This window comes from Mus caroli, unplaced genomic scaffold (assembly GCF_978045245.1).
Source record: "Mus caroli unplaced genomic scaffold, Mus_caroli_1 scaffold_6, whole genome shotgun sequence".
NCBI lineage: Eukaryota > Metazoa > Chordata > Mammalia > Rodentia > Muridae > Mus > Mus caroli.
In genome coordinates, this window is record NW_028227261.1 from 30,732,337 (window position 1) to 30,751,075 (window position 18,739).

At 42.7% G+C, this 18,739-nt stretch overlaps 1 protein-coding gene across 4 annotated transcripts in view; it reads left to right on the forward strand.

The window, feature by feature from the left end:
* Nucleotides 1-1,013: 1,013 nt before the first annotated feature.
* The window catches only part of Zmym4 (zinc finger MYM-type containing 4), a 103,352-nt gene continuing 85,626 nt past the window's right edge, over nucleotides 1,014-18,739 (forward strand). For all 4 annotated transcript variants that reach the window (XM_085838945.1, XM_085838946.1, XM_085838947.1 and 1 more), the window contains exon 1: nucleotides 1,014-1,427. In XM_085838945.1, the coding sequence (XP_085695071.1) occupies nucleotides 1,389-1,427 (39 nt within the window). In that variant the 5' untranslated portion in view covers nucleotides 1,014-1,388. The remainder of the gene's footprint in view (nucleotides 1,428-18,739) is intronic.

Below are 18,739 nucleotides of genomic sequence, written 5' to 3' on the forward strand. Positions count from 1 at the left end.
TCCAGCCAATCCAACTCCAGCCAACCCAACTCCAACCAACCTAATTTCCTTGTATTTTTTACTATATGTCTGTCTGTTGTGCCTAAGTCTTCATTAAGAATCCAAGAGAGGACTTCAGCTCTCATTGTCTTTAGCTTCGTTGTGCTTCAGGGAAGATAGTGCCTACCCTTGGATTTCCTGCTTTGACGTTCAAGCTCCTATTCTTTAAGTCAGACCCTCGAGTTCCTTCAGTGGAAGCAAATGATGGCACACAGCAGTTGCAGGTCATCACCATGCAACTTCCCAGGAGAGCAGCCATGTTCTTGAACTATCAAGGCTCTTGACATTTTATGTTCTTTTGCCTTGACGACAGTTTTGTGTGTTCAGAATCCTGGAGGAATGCAATTCCAGACTGTGTTCTAGCTCCTCACCAGCCGCTCGATATCTTGAGGTAAATTAATTTACTTCAAATGACCATACTGGCAATGTTAACTTTGAAAGCAATGGAGTAGATGGTTTCTAAGATCCTTTCTCATTTTAGTATTCTAATGGCAAGCAAGTATTGAGGAAATTGTCTTCAGTTATTGGTTCTGTCTTCAACACTACCAGTGGATCTGATTTTAAGGTTGGAAGTTGCTCCTTGAGAGTCGACGCCCTTTACTTGACAAGCTGTTCGTTTCTCCTTCACATAACAGTCTTGTTTTCTTCTTGGTTGGAATTCTTCATGTTCAAAGGGTCACTGAGAACTTCAGCTCATCAGAGTTCTCTTCTTTTGGCAATATCTCTGTAGTCAGGTGTAGGGTGGTGATGTGAACCCCTCACTGACATTTCACCCAGTCCTCCAGATAGTCCTTCCATTAAGATCTTTCATTCTGACATCATCCCTTCGTCATGGTCCCTTTAAGGGAGCCGCCATAGTTGAGTGGTGGGAGCAGCTGCTGGCAGCAAAGAGACTAACAGGATTAGGCCTAGCCTGGGCCACTCACCGCGCACGCTCAGGACCGGGGGCTTGGTGGGAAAGGGAGGAGGGGCTTGTGGTGCGCCTGCGCATCAGGGGCGCGCGCAAGGGGCTGGTTTGGAGATCCCTTTAAGAAAACCACTGGCGGAGGAATTTCTCTGAGAGAAAATAATCCTCCTCACGGGGCCCCTTGGAGGCCATTAACCCCCCGAGTCCCGGCCCCCCTGCCCCGGCAGGCCCTCGCGCCCACGCGCCCGCCCGTGGGACCCCAGGAGCTGCGGCTAAGCGCGCGGGCCTCCGCCCCCCTCGTCACTCCCGCGCCAGGCCCGGCGGGGGCCGACGGGGACCGAACCGCAGCGGGTGAAGCGCCCGTGTCTGCAGTGTGGGCGGGGGCCGAGAGGGGCCGCGGCCGCCGCGCCGGGAGCCGCCGCGGTTCCGAGCGGGGCCCAACATGGCGGAGCGGGAGGTGGAGACCGGCCCCCGAAAGAGGGTAGGTGAGGTGAGGCCGCGGGCGGGCTGCGGGCTGCGGGCTGCGGGCGGGCTGGCGGGCGGGGGGCGGGGCGCGGCCGGCCCGGAGCAGCCCGGAGCTCACGGGTGGCGCGGTGGTCGACTGCCCGAGGGAGGGGCGGCCCGAGGCGGCACCGGGGTCCCCTCGGCAGGTGGGACAAAGCTCGGTGGCCGGCGGGGAGGGGGAGGGGCGGGGGCCGTGGTCCGCTTGGCTCCCCTCCCTTTGCCGGCGTGTGGGTGGTGGTGCGTATTCGGGGGGAGCCAGGGAGACGCAAGGTGTCAGACTCTGCTTCTGCATCCTCGAGGAAAAGGGAGTGTATGGAAGTTTCTCTGGGGAGAGGTCAGGTGGGGGTAGCGGTGGCGGGAAGAAGTCGTGGAGGATTGGTCGTCTCCCGAGGAGTAACCGGGAGGGTGCTGCGGGTACCCCGGAGCCAATTCATCTTCCTGCCTCCACTCCCCTCCCCCTTGACCGTTATCAAGCCCCAAAGTGGACGTGGTGCTCTTCACCTTAGAAGTGGGGTGGTTGTCTTGAAGTTGGGGGAATGTGTTCTGATAGCCACGGATGTGTTACAGGCTAGCATTCTTTACCTGCAGTTAGGAACGTGGAAGAGTGACAAGTTTTGTCCTTAGGATGTACCCAGCCAGCCTTGCCTGCCCTAGGTAAAGCCTTGTCTACACAGGAGTTGTAAGCCGTTTAAAAGTTTGTCTTGAAACTTTTTTTTATTTTAAATTTAGTTGTGATTCATTTTCTTCAGATGGAGAACAGTACTATCCACTGAGTAATGTTTTTCAAGGCTTTTTTTTTTTTTTTTTAAACTTCCCCTCACCCAGCATGTTAAGCATCAAGTTTGTTAAGTTTCCTATCAGGAGTCTTCCTTTTGGAAAGGGTCTCCAAATGATGAGTTAGTTGTTAAACCAAGCTGTTTAAAACATGAATCTTAACCAAAAATGCTTTTTCATTCAGCATGAATGTCTATTCAAAGATGCATACTGTTAACATCCTGAGTGCTGACTGTGTGCCTGACATTGCCTGAAGTGCTTTGTGAAGAGTTCAACCTCACAGTAACTATGCAGCCCATTTGTGGCTGAAATGTAGACTTATTTCCTATCTTACATAATTAAATCTGCAAAGTCCAGAGATTTGAAAACAGGTTTGCAAATGCTTGTGTTGGTTGCATTTAAGGGTTTTTTTGTTTTTTTAATTCTTCTAGTCCTGTTATTGGATCCTGGGCCTTAACATCTGATAGACAAGCCTATACCACTGAGGTAGACTCCTAGCCTGAGGAGTTCCTCTTTTTAAAAATGTAAACGATATTTCTCTCTAACAGGTCATTAGAAAACTTTATAACTGTCAATAAAAGTAAAAATACAGTTTAGATTCAGGGTGCTACTGCATTCCCAAACCCCTAGATTCTACTATTGACAGTTTTCCCAGATTCTTGTTTACCAAAGCTAGTTACTTCATCACACCATCTCTTTACCCAGTCATTCATTAGTCTTTTAAGTACACTGCATTTTAGCATTTTTAGTAATTAAAATGTAATGTTGGCAGTCTTAGGTTTGCAAATGTTAGGTCCTCTTCATATATTTATCATTGAACAGGTTAGGCTGTATTGATGTAATGTCTGTTCAGACAGGTCATTTACTGATATTGAATGCATATGTTTTGAAATTCTGAATTGTTTTCTAATTTCTGATTAGTAGTAAACTATCTTCATTATCTTGAGTGAGTGCATATGATATGTGTGGCCTACTAATTTAAATGTAAAGGGTCGATCATAGTGTGAATTCAGAGATACTCAGTCACTAGTGATATCACTATATGATATTTGCTTTATAGAGAGTCTTAGGAAAATTAGACTGCTTAAGGATATCCTTTCTCATGTATGTAAATATTACATTTAGCAGGTGGAAAAGGAATTGCAGGGAATTTTTTTTTTTTTTTGGTTTTTTTGAGACAGGGTTTCTCTATGTACGCCTGGCTGTCCTGGAACTCACTTTGTAGACCAGGCTGGCCTCGAACTCAGAAATCCGCCTGCCTCTGCCTTCAGAGTGCTGGGATTAAAGGCGTTCAACACCACGAGTGGCGTGGAAATTTTTTTTTTTAAAGCAGCAAATGGTCATAGTTTTAATCTTAGCACTCAGGAGCAAAGACAGGTGGGTCAGTGTAAGGCCATCTTGCTCTATACAGCAAGTTTCATGGTAATTAGGGCTGCATAGTGAGACCCTTTCTAAAGGTGACCCCTCTTTTTCTTCTCAGTGCTGGGGATTGAACTCAGGGCTTCATGCATGCTTTACCAGTGAGCCACAGCCCAGCTGTCAAACATTATATATGACACCATGAAACATGTGGAACACTTGCACAGGTTTTACATCATAAATTGTGGAGAATGTTTACATTCAGTATCTATAGCTTTAAAGATTTATTTTTAATGTGCGTGAGTCTTCAGCTTATCTGTGTGTCTGTGTATTACATACATGCATTGTCCACATGCACTGTCAGAAGAAGTTGCTAGAAACTCTGGGACTGGAATTCTAGATGGTTGTGAGCCACCGTGGGTGCTGAGAACCAGACCCAGGTCCTTTGGAACAGCAGCCAGTATTCATTTATTATTTTGTATGTATGAGTGTTTGCCTACATGTATGTGTGTGCCATGTGCATGCCTGGTGCTTTTGGAGGCCAGAAGAAGGCATTAAATAACCTAGAATTGGAAGTATAGATGGATATGAACTACCATGTGGGTATTGGTAACTGAATCCAGGTCCTGTGTAAGAGCAGCAAGTGTTCTTATCTACTTTTCATTCAATATATATATATTATATATATGTTATATATAATGTATATTATCTATATATATATGAAATGTATTTAAGTTAAAATTTTAATGTGTTGTCTGTACTACATTTACAGTGCCTGTGGTGTCCAGAAGGGGTATGTTGGGTCCCCCGAGACTTGAGTTCCAGACAGAAGGTGCCAAGTGGGTGCTGGGTTTTGAACTTGAGTCCTCTGGAAGAAGACCCAGTGCTCTTAACTGCTGAGCCACTTCTCCAGCTCCCCATCCAATATTTTCAATAGCTTTTGCATCCATAATCCACTTTATCGTTGGTAGTTCATTAAAATGTTCACGAGAGTTCATTTCTATGATACAAATGCCTTTTCTCCCATCCAGAATGTCAAATCCATTATAGGCAGATTGATGGGATTTATTTAGTACTCTTTTCTTTTCTTTGCTTTTCTTTTCTTTTTTGGGTTTTCGAGACAGGGTTTCTCTGTGTAGTCCTGGCTGTCCTAGAACTCACTCTGTAGACCACGCTGGCCTCAAACTCAGATATCCGCCTGCCTCTGCCTCCCAAGTGCTGGGATTAAAGGCGTGTGCCACCACTGCTCGGCTAGTACAGTTTTCTTTTTCTTTTTTCTTAAATTTTTTTTTGAAACTGTCTCATGTAGCCCAGGCTGGCCTTGAAATAGCTTTGTATCCACGGTTTACCTTGAGCTCCTGACTCCTGCTTCCACTTTTTTAAAAAAATATTTATTTATTTATTTATTTATTTATTATATGTAACTACACTGTAGTGTATCTTCAGACACTCCAGAAGAGAGCATCAGACCTCATTATGGATGGTTGTGAGCCACCATGTGGTTGCTGGGATTTGAACTCAGGACCTTTGGAAGAGTTGTTGGCACTGGCACTCTTAACCACTGAGCCAGCTCACCAGCCCCTGCTTCCACTTTCTAAGAGCTGGGATTACAGGCATGTGCCTGCAGGCCTGAGATTATTTTAATACATTTTAAATGTAATTGCACTTTGTTGCAGTTATCTGCATAGACCTATATGATACTATAAGGTAAATGTGTGAAATTTCATGGATGAAGTGGGATATAAGATTCTTACTGACTTTTGACTTTTATCATCTTAAATTATAAGAAAGATGAGCTATGCTGTATGATGAGATACATAACTTACCATGGGAGCCACACCCCTTTAATCCCAATACTGATTGTTTTAAAATAGTTGTGTTGACAACCTTAAATTGTGTATAGGTGTCTCATTTTCCTGTGTGTGTGGAGTTAGAACAAATGATAGCAGTTGGACTATATTGATTTGATATTTAATCAGATTGTATATGAATTCCATTTTCTCAGTTTGTGAACTAGGGTATGGATTGGTACTACCATTATCCTTCTGTGTTACATAGAGAACCAAGTTCGTACCTTTCTATATATGGGTAAAGATCAGCATATCCTCTCTTTGTCTTACACTTTAGTACCAGGATATTTTGGGAATATTATTTATGAATTATTTTAAAATTATAATTTTTTGTCTTCTAAGATAGGTGTTTTAGATTGATCAGGCTTATAAGTAGTTTACACATGACTTTTAATTGTGTTATGAAATAACAAGTCTAAATCTGATTGCCATATTTCATTGTAAAATTGCTATTTTATGGTTTATATTACAAAATAACTTTTGTAGTATTTAATGCTTAACCCTTATATATTAAATTTGAGATACTCAGTGTGCTTAAATATAGAAAGCATATGTATGAACAGTATGCTTATGTATTTGTAAAATACACTTATCTCTATGTATGTGTCAGGATACTTGTATATATCTGAACTTAGAGAAGGTTGTGGATAGCACTTATCAGGCTTTAGGAGATAGAGATAGAAAGAGATGAGAGAGTTCAGTAGTCTATTAGGCTTGAGAGGTGCTTCCACAGTAGAGAACACTGGCTACTCTTACAGAAGACAGGAGTTTGACCTAGTACCCACATGGCCTCACAAACATCTGTATCTTCAGTTCCAGGAGATCCAGTGCCCATTTCTATCCTCAGTAGGTGGTAGGGACATTAGGTTCCTAGACAATACATGCAGAACACCTCTCTACATAAAAATAAATAGATCTGGCTAGATGGATGGCTCAGCTGTTAAAAGAGAGTTTACTGCTCTTCTACAGGACCTGGGTTCAATTCTTACTATCTATATCAGGTAGAGTTCACAGCCAGTTATAACTTTCTGGTTCCAGGGTACCCAGTGTCCTCTTTTCTTTTTGGGCATGTAGTACACATAAACTCATATAGCCACACACACATAAATAAAAATGAAACTTAAGGGCTGGTGAGATGGCTCAGTGGGTAAGAGCACTGACTGCTCTTCAGAAGGTCCTGAGTTCAAATCCCAGCAACCACATGGTGGCTCACAACCACCTGTAATGAGATCTGATACCCTCTTCTGGTACGTCTGAAGACAGCTACAGTGTATTTATGTATAATAATAAATAAATCTTTGGGCTGGAGCAAGCAGGGAACTGAGCGAGTGGAGTTGATGGAAGGGAGCGGCCAACCGGAGTGAGTGGGGTTGACTGGAGTGAGCAGAGGTCCTAATACAATTCCCAACAACCACACGAAGGCTCACAACCATCTGTACAGCTACAGTGTACTCACATACATAAAAATAAATAAATCTTTTTTAAAAATGAAATTCAAAGTATATTACAAAGTATGGTCTATAGTATTATAATAATGTAAACATTGAACTGCATGTAGACAGGAATAAGAAATCACAGAAATAGGTAGATGATTTTTGATTGGGTTACAGACTTCTGTTTTGCTTTAATATTTTATAATAAAAATAAGTTTTCATTTGGTTTTTTAGACAAGGGTCTTGCTCTACATACAGCTACATTGATTGGCTCAAACTCATAAATGACTCTTCAGCCTGTCTGTCTAGCACTGGGATTACAGGAATGAACCACCAAGTTCAGCTGGAGTATTTTTTTTTTTCTCCTCCTAACCTCTAGAACTCTCCTTAAAATGGCCTTTAACAACATCTATTTAGGATGGCCTGTACTCCCCCCAACCCCCAATCTTGTTTCAAATGAGTCTTCTATCCTGTTACCCAGTTGACAGAAAGCAAAGAGAAAAATATACATAAATCTTAATCTTTTTATAAAGATTTATTTATTTTATGTATATGAGTACACTGTAGCTGTCTTCAGACACACCAGAGGAGGGCATGGGATCCCATTACTGATGGTTGTGAGCCACCATGTGGTTGCTGGGAACTCAGGACCTCTGGAAGAGCAGTCAGTGCTCTTAACCCCTGAACCATCTCTCTAGCCCCAAATCTTAACCATTTTAACTTTTTCTTTTCTCTTTCTTCCTTTTTTCTTTTTCTTTTGAGACAAGGATTGTCTTTGTACCTCTGGATGTCATGGAACTCACTATGTAGATCAGGCTGTCCTGCGACTCATAGATTCATCTGCTTCTACCTCCTGAGTGCTAAGAATTTAAGGCATTTACCAGCATGCCTAGCCTCATTTTAAGAATTTAAGATGGCTTTATAAATATATTCATGGTGTAATGCAACTATCACCAATTATTTTAGCCCAAATAAAAAACTTACACACTGAGTTGTTCCACACAGTTCTCTCCTTCTCCCTGGTAAATTCTAATCTGCTTCTGTGAGGTTGCCTGAGATGGATGTTTCCTATGTATTTTTTCTGTGGAGTCTGATAGATTACTCAGCACATTTTCAAGGCTTGACCAGACGTCATATGTATCAGAATTGCCCATTCTCTCATATACCTGAAGAAGTAATCCCATCATTTGTACCAGATTTTATTTTTTTGTTCATCAGTTGGCCATTTAGGTTTGTCTGTTGCAATTTCATCTGTAAATGTTGTTGTAAAGTTTGAGTCCTATCACTGTTACATGACTTGGTTACATACTTGACAATGGACTTGCTAGATGACATGGGGGATGTTTTGTTTGGAGATACCATAGGACCATTGTACCTACTTGCTTTACTGTTTTGCACCCATAAGGGATGCATGAAACTGCAGTTTCTCCATGTCTACATGAGCACCTCTTAATTTTATTTTTTGGCAATAATCACACTAGTGAGTATGGTGTAACATCTTTCTGTGATTCAGATTTGTTTACTTGCTGTTTTAATTTTGAAAAGGCATCTTTTTTTCTAGTTTATTTATTTATTTATTTATTTATTTTTGGTTTTTCGAGACAGGGTTTCTCTTTATAGCTCTGGCTGTCCTGGAGCTCACTTTGTAGACCACGCTGGCCTCGAACTCAGAAATCCGCCTGCCTCTGCCTCCCGAATGCTGGGATTAAAGGCGTGCGCCACCACGCCCGGCCGTTCTAGTTTATTTTTAAAGGTTTACTTTTATTATCTGTATGTATGCTGGTTAGTTTCATGTCAACTTGACACAAGCTAATAGTCCTCAAGAGAGGAGGGAGTCTCAGTTGAGAAAATAACTCCATGAGATTGGGCTGTAGGTAAGCTGGTTGGGCATTTCCTTAATTAGTGATCAATGGGGAAGGGCCCAGCTCATTAAGGGTGGGGCCACCCTGGGCCAGTGGTCCTGGCTTGAGAAAGCAGACTGAGCAAACCATGAGAGTATGCATTTCTCTGTAGCTTGTGCATCAGCTTTTGCCTCTAGGTTGCACAAATTGTGTAGCCACAAGCCTTACTGATCTTGGCTTTTTGTGCACAAAACCCATATTCCCATTGACACACTTCATTTAGCAAGAACAGTTAGGAATAAGCAGAGCTACAGAAGCCAGAAAGCAAGGTTAGTACATGTAGGGACTTTACCAGAATTATAGACTGTGATAGATGAAGTCTTTGTTACTGTTTTGGCAAGTGTTGGAGTCTGGAGTCTGTGTGCTGGGCTCTTTCTCAGAATGATTAGTGCCTTGGTAGCATCAGTTGTCCTAAGGTCTTGGGACCTGTTAGAGTTTGTTTTAGTTAGGGTTTTATTGCTTGGAAGAGACACTGACCAGGCCAACTCTTCTTATAAAGGACAACATTTAATTGGGGCTTGCTTACAGTTTCAGAGTTGTAGTCTGTTACCATCAGGTGGGAAACATGGTGGATTGCAGGCAGACGTGATGCTGGAGGAGCTGTGAGTTCTACATCTTGCTCTGCAGGCAGCAGAAGAGGACTATTACATTGGGTGTAGACTGAGCATAGGACACCTAAAAGCCCACCCCCACAATGGCACATTGAAGTGGAAATTTAAGGGCTCTTCAGAAAGTCAGTTGTGTTGGATGGTGTTTTGCTGGGGGAAACACATGAAAGAATGTTTTCCTGAAATGGATATAGGTGAAAGGCTAAGGTAGACTTTCGAGGGAATGTTTCACTGAGGCAGACACAGGAGAAAGGATGTTCTGCTAAAGCAAGCATGTGAAACAACATGTGATGAGGGATTCTTTACTAACAATAATAATGTATTGGTCTGTCTTACATTGTGTAGTTGAGTTGCATTTGTTGAGACTCTGTAGAGAGAGACACACCATAAAAGTTCTTGTGGTGTGTTGCAGCTTACTGCAGTTTCTTGCCACTTCCGAGGATTCAGACTGATTGACTGTGTGATGTCAGCTGAGGCAAGACCGATGGAGGATCGATGCATGATATTTGGAGGGAGTATGCATAGAACTCAATGGACAGTGTGAGGCAGAGCTAGGCTTGCTTATAGAGCTAGCTGTGCAACGCTTCTGGGTCTCTCATCTTTGCCTGGTCCCTCCTGTTACCACTGTGGCTAACCCAACTCTGCCGAACTGGACTGCTGGTATACTGCAGGTATATTGTGAAGTGTTTGTGAGTGGATCGAACTGCCACTGCTGACTCCTGTGAACTGAATTGCTGATTTCCTGACAATTTAGATAGGATTTGCTACAAAGAACTCTTTCTAAACAGGCCCACTTTCCCCATATCCTTTCTTTTTTTTTTTTTTTTTTTTTTTTGGTTTTTGGTTTTTTGAGACAGGGTTTCTCTGTATAGCCCTGGCTGTCCTGGAACTCACTTTGTAGACCAGGCTGGCCTCGAACTCAGAAATCCGCCTGCCTCTGCCTCCCGAGTGCTGGGATCAAAGGCGTGCGCCACCACGCCTGGCTCCCATATCCTTTCTTTTATACTACCTCTGGTGAGTGGTGGGCTACAAGGGAAGTTAAAAGGTTTAAGAGCCATCATTAAAAGTAGACCTTGAAAAAGTTAAAGTTATAACACTCTTCTCCAACAAGGCCATACCTATTCCAACAGGGCCATATCTCCTAATAGTGCCATTCCCTATGGGCCAAGCATTCAAAAACATGAGTCTATGGGTCCATACCTATTCAAGCCACCACACAGTTCCTGCCCTGTTTGAGTTCCTGAACTTCTTGATATACAGTAATGATGACATGACACGTAAGCTAAGTAAACCCTTTCTTCTCAAAGGTGCTTTGATAATGGTGTTTCATCTCAGGAATAGTAACCTTGAGACCGTATGTGTGTGGGTATATGCATGTGAATGCAGGTGCCTAAAGAGCCCAGAGGCTTTAGATCCTCTGGAAGCAGGTGGTTGTGAGTTGCCTCAGTGTGGGTGTTGGGATCTGAACCTTGCCTCCCTTTAGTTTGTTTTTATTGCATTTATCTTGTGTGTTTGCTCAGACATACCCTTGTTGCACATGTGAAGGTAAGAGGACAACTTTTCAGCAGTGGGTTCTCTGCTCCCACTTTGTAGTTCTTAGGAATTGAACTCAGCTCATACTGCTTGGAGACATGTTCCTTTACTCACTGAGCCATTTTGCTGGCTCTTCTTACAGTTCTCACTTACTTTACTTTACTTTGTGTGTGTGTGTGTGTGTGTGTGAGGGGTGGTGGTGGCATGACTAATTGACTGTATGCATGTGTGTCTAGTACAGAGTGGAGATTAGAGGACAACTTTCAGGAATCAGTTTTCTCCTTTGTTTTTAGGTATGGTGTCTGGGCCAGCTGGTATGTATATTTCAGGTCATCTGACACATGAGCTTGTGACTCCTATATTACCTGGAGGGTGTGCTTGGATTTGGGTTGTGGTGATTTAATTAAGGACGTAAAGCTTATATGACATGAAATTAGTTTTCTGGCCTGGATTTGCATTTTTCTTTTTTGTTTTCTTCCTTTAACTTTATTGGTTTATGAATTTCACATCATGCACCACGATTCACTCATCTCCTCCTCCACTTGTACCTGGCCTCCACTTTGCAACCCCTGCTGCTCCTCCAACAGAGGAAAAAAAAATCTCGTTGTGGAAGCTGTAGTGTGTCATAGTGTGTCCCACATTATACCCTTTGTCCACATTTCCTTGCTTGCATATGTTCATTGCATGACTCATTGGTCTGGTACAAGGCCTCTGGCTTCTGCTACTCTGTCGATACTGGAACCTCACTGGTACTCCTTGGATATTTTGTTGTTGCCCTGTGTCATGGAGAGCCTGTAGTTTTGCATCTGTAGGACAGGCCCCTTCATGCACTACAGCAGTTTATTGATGGGTTAGATGGTGGGATGGGCCAATTTAGAGCCCTAAAACTGGGCCTGAGAGGTGGTGAGCTCTCCTGCCTGCTGTACCAGGGCAAGCTCTAACCTACTGCCTAGGTGAGGTGTAGGACCCGCTCTTCCAAGTGTTGAGGCTGGTGAAAGACATGGCCAGTTCTCCCACTCTCATGACACTGAGGCCAGCTCTCCTGCCTGCCGTAGATAGCAAGGGATGAGCGAGGGGAGTAGGGCATCCCTTCTTGGTGTGTGTGTCCCAACAGAGAGAAACAGGGCAGCTCACCTGCAAGCCCACGTGCAGGGCCAGCTCAGTTGTTCTGCTCAGGTGAGGTATAGGCCCACTCTCTTGAGTGCTTCAGAAGGTGAGGGGCAGAGACGGCTCTCCTGCCTGTCATAGGTGGCAAGGGGCAAGAGTAGGGAAGGGCGATCCTTCCTTGCTCATGTTGCTGCACAGCAGACAAGTTGCGGGACCCACACCCCTACTATCAGGGTCATCTCTACTGTGCTGTCCAAATGAGGGGCAGGGCCAGCTTTCCTGCTCTCATAACCTTATGAGGGCCATCTCTTCCACCCACTGCTGGTAGCAAGGGCAAAAGGGAGGGGAGGGGGTTTCTCCCTTGCTGACACCACTATACAGCTGACAAGAGGCAGGGCTGACTCTCCAACACTCATGTTCTTGGGGGCGGGCTCACTTGATAACCCCACATCCACAGTCAGCTCTACTCTGCTGCCCAGGGTGAGGGACAGATGCTTGAGTGCTGCAGCAGGTCAAGGTCAGGGCCATCTCTCCTGCTTTGATGACCTCAGGGCATTTTTATGAGGAGGAGGAGGAGGAAGAGAATGATGATGATGAGGATCTTTGTATGTGCATGTTGGCCATTGATACCACTTTGCTAAAATGTATATTTAAAGTCTTTGTCCTTTGTCTGGTTCTTAACTGACTTTGTCTCTTTTTTGCTGATTGTGGAAATTTTATTTGTATTCTTCATACTGAATTCTTCCTTGAGATAGGACCATGCTGTATAGCATGGGCTGGCTTGGAACTTGTGTTGCTTGAGCTAGTCTGGGATTTGTGAGTTTTTTAACCTCCCAAGTGCTAGGATTACAGGTATGTGCTGCTCCCATTACACCTGATCTCTGGTTGTTGAACTCCACAGGTGATTTGCAGATATTTTCTCCCATGTCTGGGCTATAGTTTTATACTTGTGAACATATCTTTTTGATGCACAGAAGATAGAATTTTTGTTTTGGTTTTGTACTAAGTTCAAGAGAAACTTTTCCCTCATTTTTATAATTTACGTATGTGTGTGTGTAAAAGAGAGAGAGAGAGAGAGAAAGAGAGAGAAAGTCAAGTGTTTTGAGTGAGCATATGTGTATAGGGTACATGTGAAGGTCAGAGGTTGGCTTTGTTCTGTGGTAGGATTCCAGGACTGAATTCAGGCCTTCCATCAAGTGCTTTTATTTACTCACTGGTTCCCAGAGAAGCCGTAAGTTACAGTCTGAGATTGTCCCAGTTGCTTATTTCCTATTCACTTTGTGTCTGTATGTTGGTTGTTATTTTTCCCTTCCTTACTTCAAGGGAGTAGTTTTTGTTTTTGTGCCAGGATGCCTGACTGAAAATTTCCTCTCTAAGATAATTTAAAAATGGGACTGGAGAGATGGCTCAATGGCTAAGAACACTGTTTTTTCAGGAAGACCATATTCAATTCCCAGAACCCACATGATGACTTACATCTGCCTGTAAATCCAGTTCCAGGGGATCTGACATCCGCTTTGGCCTCTTGAGTGCACCTGGCACACATGATGCTTATTATATATGTGAAGGCAAAACAACCATGTTACATAAAATTAAAAAAAGAAAAAGAAAAAGACCAAACCTATGTTAGATTTGCAGAGGTTTTTTTGTTTGTTTTGTTTTGTTTTGTTTTTTTTTTTGAGGCATGGTTTCTTTGTGTATCTCTGGCTGTCCTGGAACATGCTCTGTAGAGCATGCTGACCTCTAACTCAAAGATCTGCTTACCTCTGCCTCCTAAGTGCTGGGATTAAAGGCATGTGTTACTACCTTCAGGCAAATAGATTCCTGTTTGACACTTGACTCTATTGCTTTTCTCTCCATGCTATTTTATATGGTCCTGCTATTTTATATGGTGGCATAATAATGACTTAGCTGAGAGCCTTGCTGCTTTGTAGTCATCCTTGTTTTCCAGTGGAGATTGTTTCCTTAGCCTGTTGTTTTCTTGCACGGTTTCTTCTGTAGTATTGTGTGTGAGTGTTGCATTTAATAATTGAATGTTGCTCTTCAGAGGCTGTTCACCCTTTTTTTTTTCTGAGACAGGGTTTCTCTGTGTAGCCCTGGCTGTCCTGGAACTCACTATGTAGACCAGTCTGGCCTCGAACTCAGAAATCCACCTGCCTCTGCCTCCCAAGTGCTGGGATTAAAGGTGTGTGCCACCACTGCCTGGCTCACCGTGTTTTTGTTTTTTTGTTTGTTTGTGTTTTTGTTTTGTTTTGTTTTTTTCAAGAAATGTGAGACTCACCTTGTTTTTTGAGACGGGGTTTTTAATTGGCCTGGACCTTTGCTGATTAGCATGTATCTGTCTGGTGAGCCAAGTGGCTGGTGAGCCCTAGCAACCTAGGCACCTGATCTGCCTTCCTATCACTGGTGCATGCCATCATACTTGGCTCTTTTTTAATTTTTAATTTTTAATTTTTTATTTGTAGGTCCTCTGGCTCCAATTCAGGTTGTCTAGCTTGCAAAGCAAGCATTTTACTGACTTAGTCATCTTTCCTATGTATTTAAAAATTAAATTACGTGATTTCCTTACCCTTTCTTTGCCTCTGTTTTGTTTCTAAAACTCAAAAGTACTATTTTGCCGGGGAACCAATGAGTATTATTAGGCTTGCTTACTTAAGGAGCATGGATGAAGAAGTTTCTTTCTGGAACATGGACCCCAAAGCAGCCATACTGGAAAGTCTTTACCTAGCATACATAGGATAATGGCTTTCTCCACAGAAGTGTAAATGGAGACCTTTCAGGTAACCCTAGTCTATACACTTGAGCTCCTCTGGAGACCTTGAGGCCATTTTGCAATGAGGGATGAGTACAAATGGCCAGGAGGAGTGTCTAGAATCTCAGGTGAAGGTGCAGTGACTCACTCTACCCTCTCCTCCTATGAAGTAATGTGGACAGTCCATTTAAGCTGGATTGTGATGGACGTATACAAGCAGGCACAGCTGATCTGAAGATGGCTGTTTTCCTCAGAAGCCCACTTTCTACAGCAATGGTCCATTTAGGCATTTGCAGGGAAAATATTGTTCCATAATAGGTATGCACATATAGAGGATAAGTCCATTCCATTGCTTTTGTCTCCTTAAGCCTGTGATTTTTTTCATTTTCTGTATAATCCTAGTGAGACTCTAGTAATTCAACTTTATTAACTATGACTGTAATTGTCTTTAAGTTTCTACCAACAACCAAGTAAGCTGTTAGAGATGTTAACAGCACTTTTTAAAAATGTGTTTTGTGGTTTTTTTTAAATGTTTTTTTATTTTTAAAGATTTGTTTATTATTATATGTAAGTACACTGTAGGTGTCTTCCACACACCAGAAGAGGGAGTCAGATATCTTTACAGATGGTTGTGAGCCACCATGTGGTTGTGGGATTTGAACTCAGGATCTTCAGAAGAGCAGTCAGTGTTCTTAATCACTGAGCCATTTCTTCAGCACTTCTATCATTGAATATTTTTACATGTAGCTCTCAGGTTTCTATCTCCCCTCTTTCTCTCTCTCTCTCTCTCTTTTGAGGCAGGGTTTGTGTGTGTGTGTGTGTGTAGCCTTGGCTGTTCTAGAACTTGCTCTATAGACCAGGCTGGCCTCTTCACAGAGATCTGCCTGCCTCTGCCTCCTGAGCGCCTGCTCTCTTTTTTTTTTTTTTTTTTTTTTTTTGGTTTTTCGAGACAGGGTTTCTCTGTATAGCCCTGGCTGTCCTGGAACTCACTTTGTAGACCAGGCTGGCCTCGAACTCAGAAATCCGCCTGCCTCTGCCTCCCGAGTGCTGGGATTAAAGGCGTGCGCCACCACGCCCAGCTGCCTGCTCTCTTTTTATTTGATTTGATTTTACTTTTTTAAAGATTTATTTATTTATTTATTCATTATATGTAAGTACACTGTAGCTGTCTTCAGACACACCAAAAGAGGGCATCAGATCTCATTATGGGTGGTTGTGAGCCACCATGTGGTTGCTGGGATTTGAACTTCGGACCTTTGGAAGAGCAGTCGTGTGCTCTTACCCACTGAGCCATTTCACCAGTCCCGATTTTATTTATTTTTTATTTTTTATTTATTTTTAATTTTTAAAAATTTATTTATTTATTTATTTTTTCGAGACAGGGTTTCTCTGTATAGCCCTGGCTGTCCTGGAACTCACTCGATAGACCAGGCTGGCCTCAAACTCAGAAATCCACCTGCCTCTGCCTCCCGAGTGCTGGGATTAAAGGCGTACACCACCAGGCCCAGCTACCTGCTCTCTTTAAAGATAGCATTTCTCTATCTATTTAAGGTTGGCCTTGAATTCACCTTGTAGCCATAGCTGGTCTTGTTGTAGTTGTAGACCTAGTGCCGCAGTTCTCAGCCAGTGGGTCATGGCCCCTTTTGGAGGTTGAGCCCCTTTTACAGGGGTTGAATATTAGAAATCCTGAATATCAGATATTTATATTGTGATTCATAACAACAAAATTACAGTTATGAAGTAGCAATGAAAATAATTTTATGGTTGGGGGTCATCACAGCATGAGGAAGTATATTAAAGGGTCACAGCATTAGGAAGGGTGAGAACTAGTGATCTAGTGGCAATATCAAAACGATTGGTATCAGTTTTGAGGTAAATGAAAATCTTACTGCAAGGCATTTATTTCACATAAAGATAAACACCACAGGGTTTTCAAGAAAAGGATGTTTTTGTGGTAAGGATACATCATTTTCACTGAAGGGTTGAAATTGTTAGTTTCATTCTGGTCCAATCACTTGTTCTGTTCCTGATTCACATTCTTTATCAGTAATTGCTGTTATTTGGGTAAAACCAAATTAAACCAAAACAAACCAGTGACTAAATTATCCTGATTTGTAATTTAATAGTTCATGTAGTGAGCTGTAGCTGTCCTGGGACTGACTATGTAGACCAAGTTGGCTTCAGATTTAGAGATCTCACTGCTTCCCAAGTGCTGGGAATAAAGGTTTGCATAAGTTAGTTTGTTTTTAAGTTTATGGCAAGAATTCCTCTATTCTTGAATGTTATTTGAATTAAGCTAATGTATTGACATTTATTTATTTATTTATTTTGATTTTTCGAGACAGGGTTTCTCTGTGTAGCCCTGGCTGTCCTAGAACTCACTCTGTAGACCAGGCTGGTCTTGAACTCAGTAATCCACCTGCCTCTGCCTCCCAAGTGCTGGGATTAAAGGCATGCGCCACCACGCCCGGCCCTACATTTATTTTCTTCTGCAACTGTTCAAGAATACATAGAGAACCCTTCTCAAGTAATAGACTTTGTAGCCATCTTTACTGCTTTAACAATGAAGTGTAGTTCTGAGTGCTTGCTTGCCTTGACATGTAATCATACCCGATTACAGGTGATAGTGGGGCCAACTTTAATGCCACTGCTTGCTGGACATTATTGCCTTTCTGGTTGAGTTCTATACTACAGCCCAAGGATACAACCCAATCAGTTTATAGTTACATTGTGTCTTGTCTTTTGGAATTACAGTTAGAGGATAAAACACAGTATTTGAGTATGGAAAGCTTGATATTTATAGTTAGAAAAGTTGGTCAAGGTGATACGCACCTGTAGTCTCAGCACTTGGGAGGTGAAGGCCTATCTGAGCTACATGAGTACAAAGTTAGCATGGACTGTGTACGACGGTCTTAATGTCCCACCCCAACAAAGTTGTATAATTAGGAAACAGCAATGGGCAAGTAACTTGAAGATATAAATCAAACTCTAAATAATGGTAGGTTAGAGGGAACAGCTACAGCTCTGGCTTGGACTGAGGTAGAATAGGAAAGCTGGAGTGCATTTGGACAGTGTCTTACTCCCCAACCTTAAGTCTGAGGATTCAGGTCTTGTTGGAGAGTGTGAGGTCCAATGGATGCTGGCTGGAGAGATTTGAGATTTTGCACACTTTTGTTGCAAGCATGAGATCTCCCACCAGAGTGTTAGAAGAGTTTCTAAAAAGTTACTTACTAAATTTGGCTAAGTCATCTGTTGGGGCATTGGCAGAATTTCTGGGCCACTCCCCAATATCAGAGACTGAAACTGATGAATGGCTGCTCTCTGGAGGGCCTAACAGTTTGTGAGGAGACAACGTGTGTGTCTGATAGAGAAATGTGTACTTGCTGGAGAGTTGGTTTCTAGGGAGGCCATTGCTGGAGTAAGCAGGTAAACAGTGAAGTGGGAAGAGAAGACCCTTCGGAGTATTCCTCTAAGTGCTGTTTACTTACTTACACAGCACTGTGCCCAGTGGCAAAGGGGAGAAGGTATGGAAGTGTTAACTCTTATATCTGAATAACAATTATTTTGCCTTTGCATTGAAAGTTTTTTTTGGAAGGGGGGGCTTCTGGTATTTTAATAAATGTTTTATTTATTTATTTATTTATTTATTTATTTTGAGACAGGGTAGCCCTGGCTGTCCTCTAACTCACCCTGTAGACCAGGCTGGCCTCGAACTTAGATAAAAATTTATTTGTGTGAGTGTGCATGTGCTTATGTGTGCACCGTGTCCCACATGTGATTAGAGACTAACTTGTTTTTGTTTTTGTTTTTGTTTTTTTTCGAGATAGGGTTTCTCTATATGGCTGTCCTGGAACTCACTTTGTAGACCAGGCTGGCCTCGAACTCAGAAATCCGCCTGCCTCTGCCTCCCGAGTGCTGGGATTAAAGGCATACGCCACCACGCCCGGCTTTAGAGACTAACTTGTGTTATCT